This window comes from Ammospiza caudacuta, chromosome 1 (genome assembly GCF_027887145.1).
Source record: "Ammospiza caudacuta isolate bAmmCau1 chromosome 1, bAmmCau1.pri, whole genome shotgun sequence".
Classification (NCBI taxonomy): Eukaryota; Metazoa; Chordata; class Aves; order Passeriformes; family Passerellidae; genus Ammospiza; species Ammospiza caudacuta.
In genome coordinates, this window is record NC_080593.1 from 93,077,552 (window position 1) to 93,095,700 (window position 18,149).

Genomic DNA, 18,149 nt, shown 5'->3' on the forward strand with positions numbered 1-18,149 from the left:
TTTTCATAAACAGTAGATTTTATAATCCCTCAATTGTATGCAAACAAACCATGCTACTTATTCACTTTCTGACATATATAAATCCCTGTGTTTTAACAGGTTAGCTAAATCATGGTCTACTCAAAGTTTTGCACTTGTTCATTCCATTGAACATATCCTAGCACTGCTCAGTGGTGGATATACTTGTCTGTTCATAAACAAGTGTATGAAAAACTCTCATATGTCTTCCCCTGTCCATTGATAATATTGGATAGGTATTTTTCCAATTAAGATTTTGTTAAATCAGCTCAAAAGACTACATTTGTATTTTGCCTTTATAAGAGTTCCTGTTTTTATAATAATTATAATAAAGTTTCTGATTCATGCAGAGGTAGATTTCATAGCCTTCAACCATCTCCTAAGTAATTTGCTGCTTCTAACCAATAATTGCCGTTGTTTAATTTGTTGTATTGAATGACCAATGTATTCATAAGGTAATGTCAAGGTGATTGTGGGAACATCAGGCCTAGTTGCATGGAAATAAAGATTTACTTATACAAACACATTTCAAAAAGAAGAAAATCACTTTTTCAAAAGTTCATTAACAAATACTTTTTTAATTAATATTCACCAGGCTGCAGAAAGAATTCTTTGCTACTTTTGGTTTACATATGTTGGTTTATATGTGTGAACTGGGGAACTATGTATGGGATTAATGCTGAGTCAGTTCATATCCCTCTTGGTGGTGAAAGAAGGAAATGCTCTTTAGGAGGATCATGTGAACCTGTCCACTTTCTGCATTAGCTCTCTCTTCCCTTTCTTCATAATTTGGCAGGCAAAGGTGTTCACCACCACTTTCTTTCTTCCCCACAGTCTTCCTGAGCCAAAATAGTCTGATGTTTCAGTCTCTATATCCTTGATATATTTGTGAGATTCTTACTTAATTTTGTCAGTAATTTACCAAAAGTCTACTTTGTATAGAAACTCAAGTGACCAGGAATTGTCAATGCTGACGCTTTTTCTAGCTTCAGCTGAGTTGTGAATACCGCCTCAAGCTTCAGTTTAGTTTCTCAATGGTAGGAAAGCTTACTCCAGCAAAGGACTAGGGCATCTCACCTTGCTGAGTTGGATCACTTGGCTCTTGCCAGAGGTGCTCCAGAGTTCCTTGGAATGGATTTACTTTACATCAGAAACTCTTTCTGTAGAATGTAGAAACATTTACACAACATAGTTCTCTAAAACTCTTTCTGTAGAGCTCTGTAGAACGTTCTGCAGTTTCCTTAGCTCCTCAAAGCACATCAGCAAAACTGAGATTTCCTGGGGCCACACCACTGCTGCTTCCCCAGCTGTCTTGGCTGGTCCTGCTCCGAGGAGCCCCCCAGCACTGCCACATGCAGCCCAGCACAAAGTGCCAGAAGGTCACACCTCCCACCTCTCCTAAAGTCCTGCCATGCTGCAACCTTAAAGAGGAGATGGGGACAGCGTAGTAGCTGCTCAGGTAGCTCAGACAGAAGGGTTTGTTCTGAAATGTGTGACAGGCTGGTTGGTGGCTGCAGGTGAATACTGCAAAGGAGGTGAATGCCAAGTCAGACAAACCAGGCTGACATCGGCCATCCCTGTTCAGAAATGTGCTGCTGTTCCTGCCCTCATGCTGATAATGCCTGTCTCCCTGTGCTTATCTCATCCTCTGCTGGTCTCTCAGTGGGCTGTGGAAATAGTATCAAGAACAAAGGCATCAATCCCTCACTGCTTCTCTTTAATGCCTTGATCTCAGAAATGAAAATTTGGGTGTAAATGTAAGCTGTCAGGGGCTATGCTGAGAAAGAGTTTTTGGATGGCTTTCATGTCAGTTCTGGAAGTGTTCTAGAAGAATTACACATGCTCACCTGTCAAAATAAAACAATGGAATAGACATCCCTAAAAAAATAACAGGAGAAATGATTGTATTTCTAACTATACCTTATTTAAAAAAGGTATGGATAGATTTAGACACTTTACCATGGAAATAACTACTTCAATGAATTCTTCAAGTCCAGTAAAGATTACAGGCTTTGACTCCAGTACTAAAAGAATGCAGCTTCCCGAAACATGCTGACACCTGACACAGTACACATATACTGGGAAGATGTTTGTAGGTAAGATTGTCTCTACCTACCAGGATGAGAACTTCAAGTTCTCATGACAAGAGAAAAAATGTAGAGCTATGGATATACACTATATATTTAGCTATAGAAAAGAAAGGAAAACACATCAGATAAATGCTTGCTATAACTCTCTAGCTTGAAAAAATAAACATTTTCTCTTGCCCAGATTTTCTAATGCAAGAACTCACAGAAACATCACCTTAAAAATAAGCAAATGTACTAATATTATCAAGAATATGTGGGAATTGCAAGGCAGAGTAGGTTCAGAATTATCTGGTTTTGTTACCTACGTATATTTATATATATGTATCATATATATGCTTCAAAACCAACCAAACAAAAACCTATATGATTTCAAGTTCAACAATGCAAAAAAAAAATGGAAATATAAAATTGATTTTATGGTTGCTAGGTTTTTTTTCCACGTCGGCTTGCTTTTGCAGCTGAACATTCTTCTGTTGTGTACCAGAGCAAAGGACCTGCAACATTTAAAGTGTTTGGTAGACTTGTGTTAAATGAAATCTGGTCTGACAGATGCTGAAAGAAAATAAATTATTTAAGAAAAATGTTGCATAAAAGTTTTACTGAACTGCGAGAAAGAAAAAATTCCCATGACTACCTGCTTTGCTCTGAATAACGTCAATAGAAGTGGCAACATGGAAACTGCTATTTGTAGAAGAAAGATGTCATGGAAAAATCAAAAATCCCTGTAACTGCTATTCTTTTTGTGTTTTGGGGACATGTATCTTTCAAGGTACTTACTGCAACTATTATGTTTTCACTCATGTCAACTATTCCTATGAAATCAAGAGAAATACTTGGTGAATAAGATTTCAAGATTTTTTTTTTTTCTTTTCTACAGATTTTAAACTATCTTCACATTTCTGTATTCATTTAGAATAGAGAAAAGAAAAACTGAGAGATTTTGTGGCACGTTTGGTTACATTTATGCACTTTGGTCTAACTTGACCTTGGGTGTTATGGTGGTATGAATCCTGGATATGTCTGTAGGGCAGCTATGACAGCTGAGCATACTCCATTCCACTCTTCAGATTCCAGGAAATGTGCTGGTACAATGGTCCAATGAAGACCAATAAGGCATGTTAAAGAAAGATAAAATATGTCAACAGTGAAACATGAGCTCAAGACATAGCATATCAAGGACTACATAAAGAGTTTACTGGGTCAAAATCTGTTAATAACATGAGAGCAACAAAATTTTGTTGTGCAGCCTTTCAATTTTGGTAGACAAAACATAGTAAGAACTAAAGGAACCTGATATATTTTAGACATCAGAACCAAAATTAGGGCTATTTTTTCTACAGTCAATACAATTGGCTGAGCAAGAGCTATATAAGTTTATTGTCACAGGATGTTTTTTTCTAAAAGAGATGTTTTATTTCAAACTGGAGTTGAAATATGAATATGAAAATCTATATTCTGTGTTTTACTGAAGATGAGACAGCTAGCAAGACAGTCTCATTTAACTGTAATGTCAATATAACTGGGTACTATTTATTCTCATTCCAGAGTCTTTCTTTAAAGCAGGATGGACGTTGATTTAAGATTCCAAGTGTAATTTTTGTTTACGCCTACATTTTTCGCTGCTGAAACAAGACTCTACCAAAGATAAAGGCATATTCGTACACCTTTAATCACCTGCCTTTACCTGTAAGCTTTGCTGGCATAATTATGTCTGTAAAAGTTGCAAAGATGTGTGGTTCATTCATTGGTTTCACTGCTCTAATTTAGGTTTGGTTATACTGGCCAGCATGAATCTTTGGAAGTAGTCCATCAAGAACACAGATTTACAAGCCAATTGCTGATGATATTCCCTAAGTTAAGCATTGAGATATGTTTCTCAGAAAATATTGAGTAGCCATAAGATTCATATACTTGTAATGAAAAAGGTAGTCTCAGTCAGTTTTCCCATGCAGAATTATTTGTGGTAGGAAAGTGCTAAAATATTCTCGTTGACCTTTGTTAGTTAAAGAACATCTCTTTTGAATTCAGCATGACCTTTCTTATCAAAATGGAGTTAGGCTATATCAAAGAAGGTTATCAATTTTGAAAGGTCAAAACAAAATCACATCTTTTGAAGTAATCAAAACATTTCCGTTGACTTGACTTTTATTGACTTTTTCATCCACTCATTTTTTGCATGAAAATTGTATGTAAAAATGTTATATCTGAGAGATTACTAGTGTTGCAAGGTGGGAGAAAAAAATCAAAAACTTCAAAATTTTTATCAAAGACTAATGTTTTCATGTACTTCTGTACATTGAGATACACCTTATGTTTGACTGTCAACAAGAAACTGGGAGTTGATTGAAGAGAAAGCAGCTTTTGAGTTGGGGAAGTTGAATTACCTAATTTTAGCAGGATTTATGGAAAAGAATTAGATGTTTCTGCTTGAATCATCATGATGAAATTATGGCATATACATACTAAACTAATCTTAGGATTTAAAAATTAAAGATTTTGCTCAAATTTTTGAAAACAAAGGAAATATTTCCCTTACTACAGCAGTTCCTCAATTTTGTCTTAGTGCAGTCATAAAAATAGGAGCAAAATCCTCCAATAGGTTGATGGACCATCACCTTATTGTTTTGGAGAATATAAAAAAATAAGTGAGGAAATTAAAATAATCCCTAATGTTGATAATTAATCTCTTTTTGTTTGCCCCAGCCCAGAAAATATTAATTGATCAGTGCCTGCCTAAGGTGGCAGTGGTCTCTGCTGATATTTGCCTCTGAAAATGTCATACAACCCTATTTTATGCTTCCCTATTCTCCCACACATGATATATATGTTTTTAAATCCTCTTAAGGAATGGATTTTTCACTTTCAAAATGAGCCAGTGTCCATTTGTTGTTGTTGTTGTTGTTGTCACTACAGTGCAAATAAGAATAGTGATAAATGTTTTTAGAATCCATAAATCAAGGGAATTATAGCACTGGACAGAAAATATAAGACAATTGTAGAGGTGAGATTGCTGTCCTCCTTGACCCAAATATCTAGGCACAATTGAGGACCTGGTTTTTCTTATAGGAAGAAGCAACTGATGATAGATTCTGCTGGTTGTTGGGTGCAAGCCGGGCTTGTTTACAGGAAAAGTGTAAATCCAGTTTCTCGGAGTGCCACATAATGGGCAGTAAGTCATATCCTTACTTACAACTCAAAGCCTACCCGCTAGGAAATTAATTACAAAAACAGCCTCCAATTGATTCCAGCTGGGGCCACCCAAACAGTTTGTCCCTGGCTGTCCTCTGTGGCTTCACTCCACTGCTCTCCTTTCTGCCTTTGCTGTCCTTCCCAAGAATGCTGTCAGTTTCCATTACCATAAGCAAGGAGGCACTGAATTGCTCCAGCCACCAAAAGGCGTGCCTGGCATGGCCTTCAGCATAGCAGGAAATCTGGCTAGGAAAGGAATAAAACTAGAAGGAACAACAAGTCTCGGTTGTGAACCACAATTGTGGGCAGCTTCACCGGAAAGGAGGGGACAATATTCATCTTGTGAAGCTGATACCAGGAATTGTACATTTCTGGAAGAATCTGTACAGTGCAGGAGGTCTGGGTAGTAGCAGAGTTCCTCATTCCCCTGACCTACTTCTCTTGTGTGTCTTGGCCCCCTGCCCTCCCCTCAAAGGAAACCACACGTTCTGCTGCCGAGTGCTTTATTGAGTCTTTGGAACACTTGTCCCTCTGTCTCCATGCACATACACAGAAAAATTTCATTACCCAGTCACTAGATATGCAACTGGGGCAACATTCTCTGAGGAAATAATACGATGTAAAATTTCTACTGAAGCGATGGCTGAGTGCAGAATGGGAAGACTTAGTCACAGTTGTTTGAAACTCTCCACGATTCAAGACAATTTTGCCTTTTCCCTTTTATTTCCTAGGCTTTGATTGTTTGCAAGCATCACAGAGGTTTCTTGACTCAGTCTAAACTATTTTTTGCATTTTATGTTAATGCAAATACATGAAACTGCTTGGATTAGGAGATGATATTAATAAAAATAGCAAGAAATCTCTGGGAACCTTTTGCCTCTCAGAAAAACAGTTTCATTTAAACAAAAATGAACCACCACAACAGGGAAATAAAACTCATTAAGTAAAGTGATGTTATAAATAATGCCGATGGGGGATTTTCTCTGCAAATAAATGTATGGACAAATTCATGATACAAGAGTTTATAAATAGCTCTTCTGGCATTTTATCATCTTTAAATCAGACTAATTTACAGTATGTATGCTGACTGATTTATGGAATTATTTGTACAAGTGGCAGATGGGGACCTTAAAAGAAGTTTTCTTTTAAATATATTGCAGGATGATATCACTATGTCTGTATTATCAAACCTTGGTTTTTTGGGATAATAGGAATTACAGTGGTTATCTCTAATACATTTGGGGGAGGAGAGGAGGTTTCCTGTCTTTCTTCAATCCCATTCACTTGGAAATTTAGGAGTGGATTCTGTACATGTAACAAGCTGAGGGGTGTAAAATAGCAACATCAATATCCTTGAAGCCCCCAAACATATCAGTGCACTTTCCTTGGCTTACATGGTAGGTACATTTTTTTTCTTTAGAAAACCAAATTGAGAAACGGACTAGATAGAAAAAGGAGATATTCATATTGGTATTCCAGCAAGTGTCATTTTGTTGTGCCATGATTTCAAGCTAACCATTCCTGAATTACTATCTCAAACTAAAATACCACTTGAAATGAAGATTTTTTTAGGAGTTACAATATAAACATATATATTGCTATATTGAGTTGTGGGAATAGTTTGATTTGGAAGTATTTGTGAAACTAGACAATGCCTAAAGTCCAGTCCATTGACTCAGGTGGGGTGGTGAACGGGATTTCAGTATAACAAGAAAATGAATGAAGGAAAAAATACCCTTTAATCTCACTGGATAACCTAAAGAAATCCTTTAGTTCATGTCAAAGAGGCAAGGGGTATGTATTCAGATCTGTATAAGAAAGCTTGTGTCCTGAAACACTGCATACCTCATCTTTCAATCATTAGAATATTACAGAAATGTCCAAACTTCTCAATTGACATTGGAGGGAAATTAAATTGGTCGCTGGACTAGAAGAATTCAGTGATAGTTTTGTGCTTTGCTGAGATACTCTGTGATGTAAGATGGGATCCATAATATACCCAAACCTAAGCTCAGGTATCAAAAAAGACAAACAAGGTTGCCTATTATTCTAGGTTGTCTACCAAATTTTTAATTGGAAGACATTCCCAATAGCTACCCTAGCTTAGTATTGCCATTCCTATTTTGCATTAATGGAAAGTATGACTGCACAAAGGAAAAAAATACATGAAACAAAGGGACCTATTTCTTGGAAAATCTCTTCTTCATATCACTGTTCACATCAGCTGTTTTACTCTAAAAATACCTACAAATTATTAAGTAATCAAAAAGTTGACAGTGTCTGATCCTTCTCTTTTCATCAGTAATTAAGAGCCTGGCTCTCAATTTCACACTGCATACTCAAACTGTTTGAATCCTTTTATGAAGCACCTTTACAGAATTCAGAGCTTAAACCAACTATAATTATCCTTGGGAGGAAAGAAAAAAAAATTGAAATTAAGAAGTAAGAATGATCTTCTAATTTAGCAAAGTCTGAGTTTTAAGACAAGCAATCACATGTGAGCTCCATATGACTGCTAAATGTGCCAAATTAAAGATGCCAGAGATATCTAATTCACACTGCAAACTAGCTGTAGTACACAGTCATTCTGCCAGTTCAATTGAAGCCATTTAAAGGGAAGATAAAACAGAGTAGGATGGTATGTGAAGGCCATTTAAACAGTGTGACAGAAGACTATGATCCTGCGTTTTCCTGTACTGTGGGAAACACACAGTTTCTTTTAAACATAGTAAACAGAAGCTGCAACTATTTACCTTACATTCCATACCCACCTTTGGAAAAGGGACTGAGGTCTAATGCTGTGCCTTTCTCACTGGTGAGAGTGCAGCTGCAGAAGTGGCCCAGAGCCACCCTGGGCTCTGCTGCCGTGTCCTGAGGCAGCTGCTGAGGCTGACCCTGCCGAGCTCGGTCACAGCAGCACCACGGCTCTGCAAACAGAATCTCTGCTCCACTGGCCAAGGGACCTGGTGAGGAGATCGTGTAGAAAAGCTGTCAAGGACTTTTGGATACTGTGTGCTAGCCCAGTCTATTCTTCACAGATATTTGCTGGATAAATTGCCCCAGGGAGCATAGATCCTTCCTCCTTTTAAAACCTTTGTGAAGCTACAAAAAAGGAACAGCAATAAAGACACAAAATAAGTCTAAGATAAATTAGTCATCATACAAATATCTGCCTTTTCCAGAGAGATTTTGGCTAGTATAATAACCACTAAGAAACTGCACTTATAGATTTAAAAATTAATAAAAAAATCTGATTAAAATAATCAGATTTCCCTGATAGTTTTAAGCTTTACTTCTCACTCTGCCAGTTCCCACTTGGATATCACTCATCTGTTATGACAAGGACCTGCCAGCCCTCCCAGAAGACTGAAGAGCAAAGAAAATGAAAAAGCAACGGAACTACAGAATTGACTAATAGTAGCTTAAACACACTCACACACTCAGGGGATATCAGCATTCTGTGGGTAATCTGTTTGCTGGTTTGGGTTGCTTTCTGGACCTAGCAGATCTCATGTAAAACAGGCATTTTACTGGTGATGATACACAACTCTTGCATGAAGTGAACAGATTAAACTATTTATGTTCAACTGCTGAAAGCACTCCAGAAATTGATGTCAATGTCAGAAACCTTATTAGGTTTCAGAAGAGGTAGGAAAGCTTCAGCCTAATCACAAGATAGGAGGTCTTCAGGCTTTTGAGAATGACATCTGAAGGGCATTGAGATTGTTTTCTATAAAAGGAAAGGGCAAAATTCCAGTACATATATAATCACTGGTAGCATTTATGTTGTCATCCTCTCTAAAGCAATAACAAAGTGCACAAATGGTGGATGATTAGAGAGGTCAGTCAAGTGCCCCATTCAGCTGTAATTGTAGAGTTTTCAAAAATTCTTTTGACATCAGAAAATATCATATGTTTTTTTAACCCTGCTTTTTACTATGATTAGTTAATTCATGCAAAATCAGTGAAGAAACAGAATGGCAAATTAAAAGCAGTAGAACACAAATGTCATTTTGCAGTAGTGGTAAGTAATCAGCAAAATCCGTTCACTTTAAAATTGCTGCTACCTGCCAACATTTAACCCCACATGCACAGGACCTCAGCAAATCTTTGTTTAAAAAATTTTACCACCTTGCAGGTCTCAAAAGTCTTTTGAAAGAAGTGCTGCCCCATGTACACTTTTGCTGCAATCAATATTCTCTCTTTCCCTGGTCTACCTAGACCACTTCACAAGATTTTCCTATCTCACAAAGAAAACCTGAACACACTGTTTTACTTAATTAACATCGATTTTGAGCTATCATGCCTCATAAAATCTGACAATCTTTCTACTAAGGAAAGAATGCTTACTCTCTAATAGTATTTGAAAATAAATTATGCTTTCCACTTCATCATTTTTGTGCCTAGATCTTAAAAGAGAAGTTTTGAGTAATAAATGGACATATACTTTCCAGTTTTCAATTAAATTTTAATTAGAGAATATACAAATTGTATAAAAATATATAAACATATAATCTGCCACAAACCAAATAGTAGTTCTCATTTCATTAATATTACCCAAAACAGGGAATTATTCCAATTACTTATAGTTACTTAAAAGTGGAGGAATCCTTCTGTCCAGGTGTGATTAGAGTTTTTAATCCAGGAACAAGGAGAACAAACCACATGACATCATCCATCACACCAGGTGAAAGTCCTCATTATTTATAAACTTTCTTGCTTCAGAAAAGTGGGAAACTGAAATAGAAGAAATACCTGGCAGGAGGGACGTGGAACTGGGAAAGCAAAGTCCTCTGCTGACTCACCAGTTTGAATGAAAAAAAAAAAAAAACAGTGTGATGATGAAAACCTTAAATTTTATGCCACTGCTGTAATTCCAGACTATAAGAGATGGAGCTTCTGGCAGGTTAGAAAAATTTCTCTGTAGTACAGTCCTGCTGACACATCAGTAACACATTCAGAGCTCAGTGTGAATGATTTGTCCTGTGAAGTTTATTACATAATAGAAAAAAATGATGATAAATGTATTAGGTTGCAACTTTGACATGAAAATGTGCTTTCAGTGCACCTAAATTTCAGCATTGGGCTTTTGTCATTGATCAGGGAGAATGAGGTAGTTCAACTGATCCCCAGACAAACATTTGTAGCTTCTTAAATGTTGTGATGACACTTAATGTTCGCAGTCATTTCAGTTCTTCAGCTAATGGCTGTTTGCCTGCCATCAACAACCATTAGGATGGAGTCATAAGCTCTTTGAGAGACTTAATATTGCTGCATTTTTTTTGGTCTTATTTTATTTTAGGACACCTTTTTTTTCCAAGAGTTGTATTTTTCCATTTAGGGTTTCTACAGAAGTTAAGGGTAGGAAAAGGTTTTAAATGTTAATGTCTTGCCTACTAGAGGCTTTGCAAAGAAAATTGTGAATAGTTTCACTGCGCAGTGCATCATAGCACAATTTTGTTTGGGTTTTCTCACTTTTTTTACAGTGCATGAAGTCAGGGGAAATGTCTCACATACAAAAACACCAGTGGAAGAAAGTGAACTGAAGATTTTTGCTGTGACCAGTGAAATACACAGCAGAAGTCATACCTCATCAGAAGAAGCAAAAATAACCTTTAGGAAATTATTCAGAGCTCCTCAAAGTTTTTCCATGTACAATTCTACTTTTCAGTTAGTGAAAACATTATTTTTCCTTATATAATAGTCATTAATTATACTTCTGCATGAGACATTTTACATGTGTTATTCACAAAAAAGAAAATTGTAAACCCCACTGGGACAACCAGGTACAGAAAGCTACATATTACATATGGGTTGATCTTAGTTTGGCTGAAGCTCAAATCCATTCTTTCAAAGTAGAAAAGAAAAAAGTAGCTTTCAGTGTTTCAGCATTTTCTGTAAACACAGCGGACTGTAGGTACATGCATCTCACAACAGGAGTGCTCTGCAGTATGTAACTAAAACAAGTTCTCTTAGAATCACATACAAGATCCTTGTGTTCTTTAACAAGGTACAGCATTAAAAAGCAGTCTAGCAGTTTGACCAGACCCCAATATCTATTCTAATTGCATACAGCACAGTAGCCAGGAACCCTTTTCTCTGTGTGTCAGCTGTTCTTTCCCCTGTGCATTAAAAAAACAAAGTGAGAAGGTCAAGGGGTGGTTCTTGCAGATTTCTCTTTGTTATTGCTTCTCCTTCATACAAACACTTCTGATAGTCTCCAGGTCCTCTTGATTCTGCAATATTATACAATCTCCTTTTCAAAATAAATTGAAAACTGCAAAGCTTCATTTTTCAATATTTCATTTTGCACGGGCAATCACTGGCTCTGAAAGACGTTTTATTGGGGGTTTTTTGTTTGTTTTGTTGTGGGGATTTTTTTATTGTTTTGGGTTTGGGGTTTTTTTTTTTGGTTGTTGTTTTGGTTGTTTTTTGGGGTTTTTTGTGATGATTTATGATCTCTCCGAAGCTAGTGCTACAGTTCAGATAGCTTTTGATTAGCTCATGGTTATCAATGAAAAAGCACCTGAAACACAGCAATGTTTCATGTGTTGTTTATCAGCTGTTTGCCAGTGACACAAGGACTGCAGGTGAATAGAAAAAGACATTTGAATACATTATTTTTCATCCCTGTGCTTTCAAGCTCTTTGTCTTATAGAAAAAGTAGATGTCCTAAAGCCGATAAATATGACTGACACTGTTAAATATAGAGTGACTTCAGATATTTTCTTTCAGGTTTGCAGTAGATGTGACCCCCCCAGGTAGTAGCTATCTGGCAGCTGTTTCCTCAGATCCTTGCTTTTCACTGTATTTCTCTGCAGGTTCATGGGTCTGCTGTCACCACAAGTTACTCTTAAATTGTCCCCTCTGTATCCTACACATCCTCAATCTCCTGAAATAGAGCTAAGTACCACTGAGGTGTGAAGCAAAGGAAATCTGAGTACAAATATTTCACCTTTTGTTTTTGCAGCCGGACCCTGCGGGCAGAGACATCTCCATCCGACCAATCCTGGAGCACTGCGAAAACACCCACATGACCATTTGGCTTGGGATTGTCTATGCCTACAAAGGGCTGCTGATGGTAAGCACAGCTTCTTCTGCACAGCACTTCAAGCTGCTATTTGCTGATAGGCATGAACTGAATTATATCTGCTTTCATGATGGCTGGGAGTGAGTGAAAACTGCTTTGAGTACAAGTTCTATAATCAGATCTGTTCTAGTGTTCGTTAGACAGTAATCTGTGGATATATGCATGTATAAAATAAATAAGACATCAGTAGCATTTAATCAGAATATTGTGGCTATACCACATCCTTAGAAATCCAGTACTGAAAAGATGGGTCTATAAATGAGACAACTTTGTAAATAAAGAAGTCAAATCATCCAAATTCCTGAAGGTTCTCCAAAAAAGTTGTCCAAGATGTTTGCCTCTTATTTGCTAATGTATTTTAGGAATAGTCATGAGATGAAAGATTAATCTGGGGCCTGAATCAAAATAAACCTTTTGTCACTGAGGCCCATCTCCATAAAAAAATTTAATGACTAGAAAAGACTTCAGGAACCAGGGACCCTGAGGCTTAATGGTTGATAAAAAAAAACAAACCAAACTCTATAGGTGACCATTAGTGATTAAAAGCTCCTGAGCCTGATGGTTTTGAAAACATCTGATATGGACAGCACTGACCAGCAGAACACCCATCTAGAGTTGAGCCCCATCTGGATCCTAAGCCTGACAGACATTAGGCTACACTGCCTGAAGGGGTCAATCTGCTCTGTGCATTTGGAGCATGCTGGTTCATTAGGACACTGGGAAAAGATTGGATCAGCTGCTTCCACTTGGCATGGTTGGTGCTGCTGCCCAGAGGGGGCTGCTGGTGCCTGGTTCCCTCTCCCCTGTGAATGACCGCTCTGATGAGCCCTGCTGCTTTTCATGCTGTTCTTTTCAGGCTGAAAAGTCTTTAAATATCCAATATGAGGTTCAGCAGGGAGGGAGGAGAAGTTTTGTTTCTGTAAATTCTAAACAGTTGTTTTGTGGTCAGACCACTCTGCTGGGGTGAGCCTTCATGCAAGGAGGCACCAGCATCAAGTGTCTCCAGGTGAGAGCTCTGATCCTCGAGCCACTAGCCAAAAGGAAACCTTCTCAGCTTCCTTTAAAGAAAAATAATTTTTTTTTAAAAGGCAACTTTAGGTATAGATGCCTCCTTTTCAGAGAATGTCCAAGATGGAAATAAAGAGCTAGGACATATGTAATCTCTCAAAAAGGATCAGGAATTAGGAGAGATTCCACACCTCAGCATGTCTTACTGGTTGGTCAGCTCAGAGTGGCCTCAGCATGTAGCACAGCATCAAGGAATATACATTCTCTGGCAACTTTCTTCGAGCTTTCAAGCTTGAGTGGTGTTATTAGAATCAGTCAAACTGCTTGGATTCTTAGTAGTCCTTTGCCCTAGATTGTTTTGTCAGCACATCTGTTAAACTATTTTCTACAAGATACGTGACTCTTTAAATCCGTAAATGCCATTTGCAAACTTATTTTGCAAATGCCATTGCATTATTAGACAATAATATGTGCATATATGTGCATACATGCATACATAAAATACTCAATTCACTATTGAATTTCTTGGCTTGTGGTATATCTGTAATATTCAGCTTAAGTGCTACTAATATCTCATTTATTTTACATATGCCATTACTCACTAATTTCAGACACACAGTGTTTCATAACCACCAATGAAATACACACTTTTTATTACTCCAGTGCCCTCTTAACACACAAATTGCTACATATTAAAAAGGAACGTACTCATCTGAATCATTTAAATAATTGCTATGATGAGTGAATGAGTGATATGAGGACAACAGAACTGATGCATTTTATCTCATCACTAAAGACATTCTGTACACCACACATACTTTGCCTTCAGAACAAAAAAACAGAACCTCTCCTCTTACTGTTTATGAAGATTTAGCTAATACAAAAGTCTTTGGTTTTTAATAATAAAACATATCTAATTTAACATGCTATATACTAAAGAGCTAGTATTGCTAATTACAGCACAATGCCAAGGTGAAATTGCTTTACTTAGGCCAAAATTATTTACTCTGACCTATTGCCTCAAAATGGGAATATAAAAAATAGGATTAACCTAAAAAAGTTCCTTTCTTTTTTTGTCTTGAAGTAAAAGCAATACTGTCCATTCTGATGTCTTAAATGCACTGATGCAGTGAATTAATCACTCAGGGTAGGGCAGAGCAGAGAAGGGCAGGAAAGGGCAGGGAAAGCAAGGAATGGCAAAATAAGGGAAGGCATTATTTAACAGCATACACTGGTTCCCTCTTCATTAAAGTTAGCAAACTCTAAAAGTGAGTCACAATTCCTCAACAGCCCCTGAAGGGATGTGTGGAAATGCTTACTCTGCATGAAGGCTTCTCAGTTATTAGATTTAGATTCCTCAGGTGACTAGAGAATAACAGGAATATTGCCATCCTAAATTTTGCCTTTACCATTTTATGAATCTTCTTAATAACCAGTGTATTAGTCTTCTCCAGCTCCTCCATACCTAGAGGATTCTCTGTTTTCTCCCATCTCAAGCTCAGCTTCGAAAAGGCTGCATACAAGTTCGAGGTCTGTCTATGTGTACGTGTTGACCATCACAGAACTACAGAATCAATTAGGCTGAAAGTGCTTCTGAGATCAAGTCCAACCTGTGCCTGAACTCCAGCATGTCAACGAGTCAGTTGCAGTATTCCGATTTTTGATGAGGCAGACATAGTTGAAAAGCACTTTTCTTACATATACTCCAAAGGATAACAGAAAACACACCACCTTAAACTTGCTGGTGGTGCATTATTGGGGAGTGCACTAACATCTTTCCGAGGGGTATGAGTTACTTGTCTCATTCAGCCAGAACAATTCCAGACTGGTCTCCTAGAATGCTTTCCTTATTAATCACACACACATTAGTCTTGTCTACTGTTTAATTCCTCTCTTCCTGATAAAGCTTGGTGTTAACATTAGACTCAAGGTGTACATATGTTGGATGTTTATTGTGTCCCTGACATCTTATTACAGGTACCTGTTATTCAGCTACTAAGAATCAGGCTTTTGAAGCAAAACTATATTTTGAGCTTGACTGTTGCTGTCTGTATGAAATCCTATTTTCTCCCTGTGTTAATTGAGGGGGTTTTAAGCTGTAACTAATAATAGTGACCACTTCTCATACACTGTTTTTAATGTGTTGTCCTCAGCTAACCTTGCCAAGAATGAAAATATCAGTATTTCATGACTGAGATAGGAAAAAATAATGCATATTCATCATGGGACTTGATAAATGTCACTAAGAATAAGAAATTTATTTTCTTCTAACTGTTCATATTCCAACATTTCACTATAGTTGATATACTGTTCAACACAATTCTGTAATTGATTTAGAAGCCAAAGAAAATATTAATTCAACTAAAATAGATCCTTGGGATGATGTTCAATCTTAATTTAAAGTCTGAAAGAATCCTCTGCTTCCTAAGGCTCTCCAATTGCTGAGCTAAATTTCTCTTACTTCCAATCCTTGAATTTGGGTGGGTCATGCATATATGTTATCCCTCTTGCTCTAAAATGACCTATGTACTTATTTCTAGGTAAATTTCCTTATATTCAGCCATATTTCTATGATTTCTCTAAAAACTTTCTGTGCATTGTCTAACATTCTTACCCTCTGCATCTTCTGCATCATTTTCAGCCATGTTATTATCTCCTTCAAGTCAATGTACATATCTGGGACAGCTTAAGTTGGAATTTTTTTTAAAACTATCTTCTTTTTTTTAATAGCTTCTCATTAATATTTATATGTTGAGATCCATCACATAGATTTCAGTTTAAATTTGTTGTATTGATTTTGTAGCATTCTGTATTTAAATAATGATACTGTGCAGTATTAAGACAAACACTACTGGGAAATCCACGTACCCTGCATGAATGTAATTACCTTTATTCAGTCTTGCAAACTCATTTAAAAAAATAATAGCAATTTGAATTATATTGCTATCCCCTTTTTTTTCCCCACTTATTGGCTGAGTTCATGTGTCAGCCATTTCATTAATTTGCTTAGGATAGAAATTACGGTAATAGCTCTGTAATCACTGGGGGTGTTCCACTTTGTCTTTTCCCATATGGCCTCTTTGTATCTTAAGTGGAGCTTTGCCAGAATTCCAATAAATATCAACAATTATGCCCAGCAGTCCAGACAACTCCTAAATCAATCCTTAAAAATTACTGCATGTAAGTTACAGGATCTCTGTGATTACAACACCTTGTCTTGACAGAGTTTTCAAGAGCTCTCTCTTACTGCTGGAATAAGCTGCACTTCACTGTTCTGGCAAGATGTGAATGGACTCTTCCATCTCTATGTAAATGTAGGACAAAACCCCTTGTTAAGCTTATCTTATCATGCATCATTGCTATTGAATCTGTCATTTCCCAAGGAATGAACCTCTATTACGATTCATTTTTCTCCACTTCTCCATTTTTGTAAATCCTTATGAATTCTGTAAATGCTGCTAGCCATTCATTTGCTACTATACATTTAACTTACCTTTCCACTATCTCTATTTTAGATCTTAGATTCATAATCATTATTATGAATTTCCTCTTTAAAACTTTTCTTACATTCTGCCCAGTCTTTGGCCAATTTTATTGCTTGTTTGCTTTACATTCCACAACAACCAAAACAATTTTTAAGGTAAGAATAGCTTTTTTACACATGTGCAGCTTTGGACATATCCTTTAAAGCGCATACACAAACATCTTTCCATTGCTCTTTACAAATATACCTGATGCTCCCCCTTATGCCTCTCCAAAGGCTTCCTTTGCTTTCTTGGCTAATACATAAACAGTACTTTTCCATTTTTTTCATGTACTTGGAAGTAGATTTTCAAAAAAAGGAGTTAGGTACCATGGTTTAGAGCTTGGGTTCCAGTCAGTGCCCTGCAGCCCAGTCTTCAGTCAGCACTTGGTGTTCTTGCCTCAGCAGGCAGGAGGAGAAGCAGACTGGGACAGGAACCAGTTCACAAATATCCAGCAGAAAACTCAGTCACTGACAGCATTTAGGTACCTACAGGTGGTACTGAGGGATGGTCTGGCTGTCCTTGCTGGATGTTGGATGTAGCTTCTCACTGCTGCTCCGGGTGCTTAAGCCCTCTGTGTGTGTTGAGCCCAGGAGCTGGGTATGAACAGTACAGCTGTGGTGTGCAACACATGCTCCTCCTTTTATTATTTTACTCTTATTTTATATTTACTCAATGAAAGCTGGATGTAAAGAATTTATTTTTTTGTCACTAAGGAAAGGGAAGCAGTGGAGCAGCTCACCCAGACAGTTTGATCAGCCTTTGTCCTCAAAAATTTCTACAACCAGATTGGATAAAAGTATGAACACCCTGGACTGAACTTACATCTGAGCCTGCTTTTTGAGCAGGAGGTTTCACTAAATAATTTCGTCAAGTCTGCCCCAATATTCTTATGAAATTATACCAACCATATTATTAATTAATTACTTATAAAATTAATGCATTGTATGTGTAGAAAAATTGAATAGTTTTCAGATTATGTTAAAATTCCCCATTGCTTTCTGATAGTACCTCTGATTTTTAACACGAATATTTGCATTCTTTTAAATTCCCTTCATGATCAAAAAGAGAACTCAGAAGAAGGACCTACCTCCTTATCAATTAACTTGCATGATTCTAACTCATATATATGGTGGGATCCATCTGTCTCATCTTACAGTAATTAGAGAGGAAGATAGTTAAGCTTTGTGGTGGGGGAAAGTAGTTTATAGTAGTACCAGATATTTATTA

General features: G+C 37.1%; 1 protein-coding gene across 1 annotated transcript in view; it reads left to right on the plus strand.

Annotated features, from left to right (window-relative positions):
* The window catches only part of GABBR2 (gamma-aminobutyric acid type B receptor subunit 2), a 454,077-nt gene that overhangs the window by 403,760 nt on the left and 32,168 nt on the right, over window positions 1-18,149 (plus strand). The window contains exon 14 of the mRNA XM_058809544.1: window positions 12,268-12,378. Within this exon, the coding sequence (XP_058665527.1) occupies window positions 12,268-12,378 (111 nt within the window). The remainder of the gene's footprint in view (window positions 1-12,267; window positions 12,379-18,149) is intronic.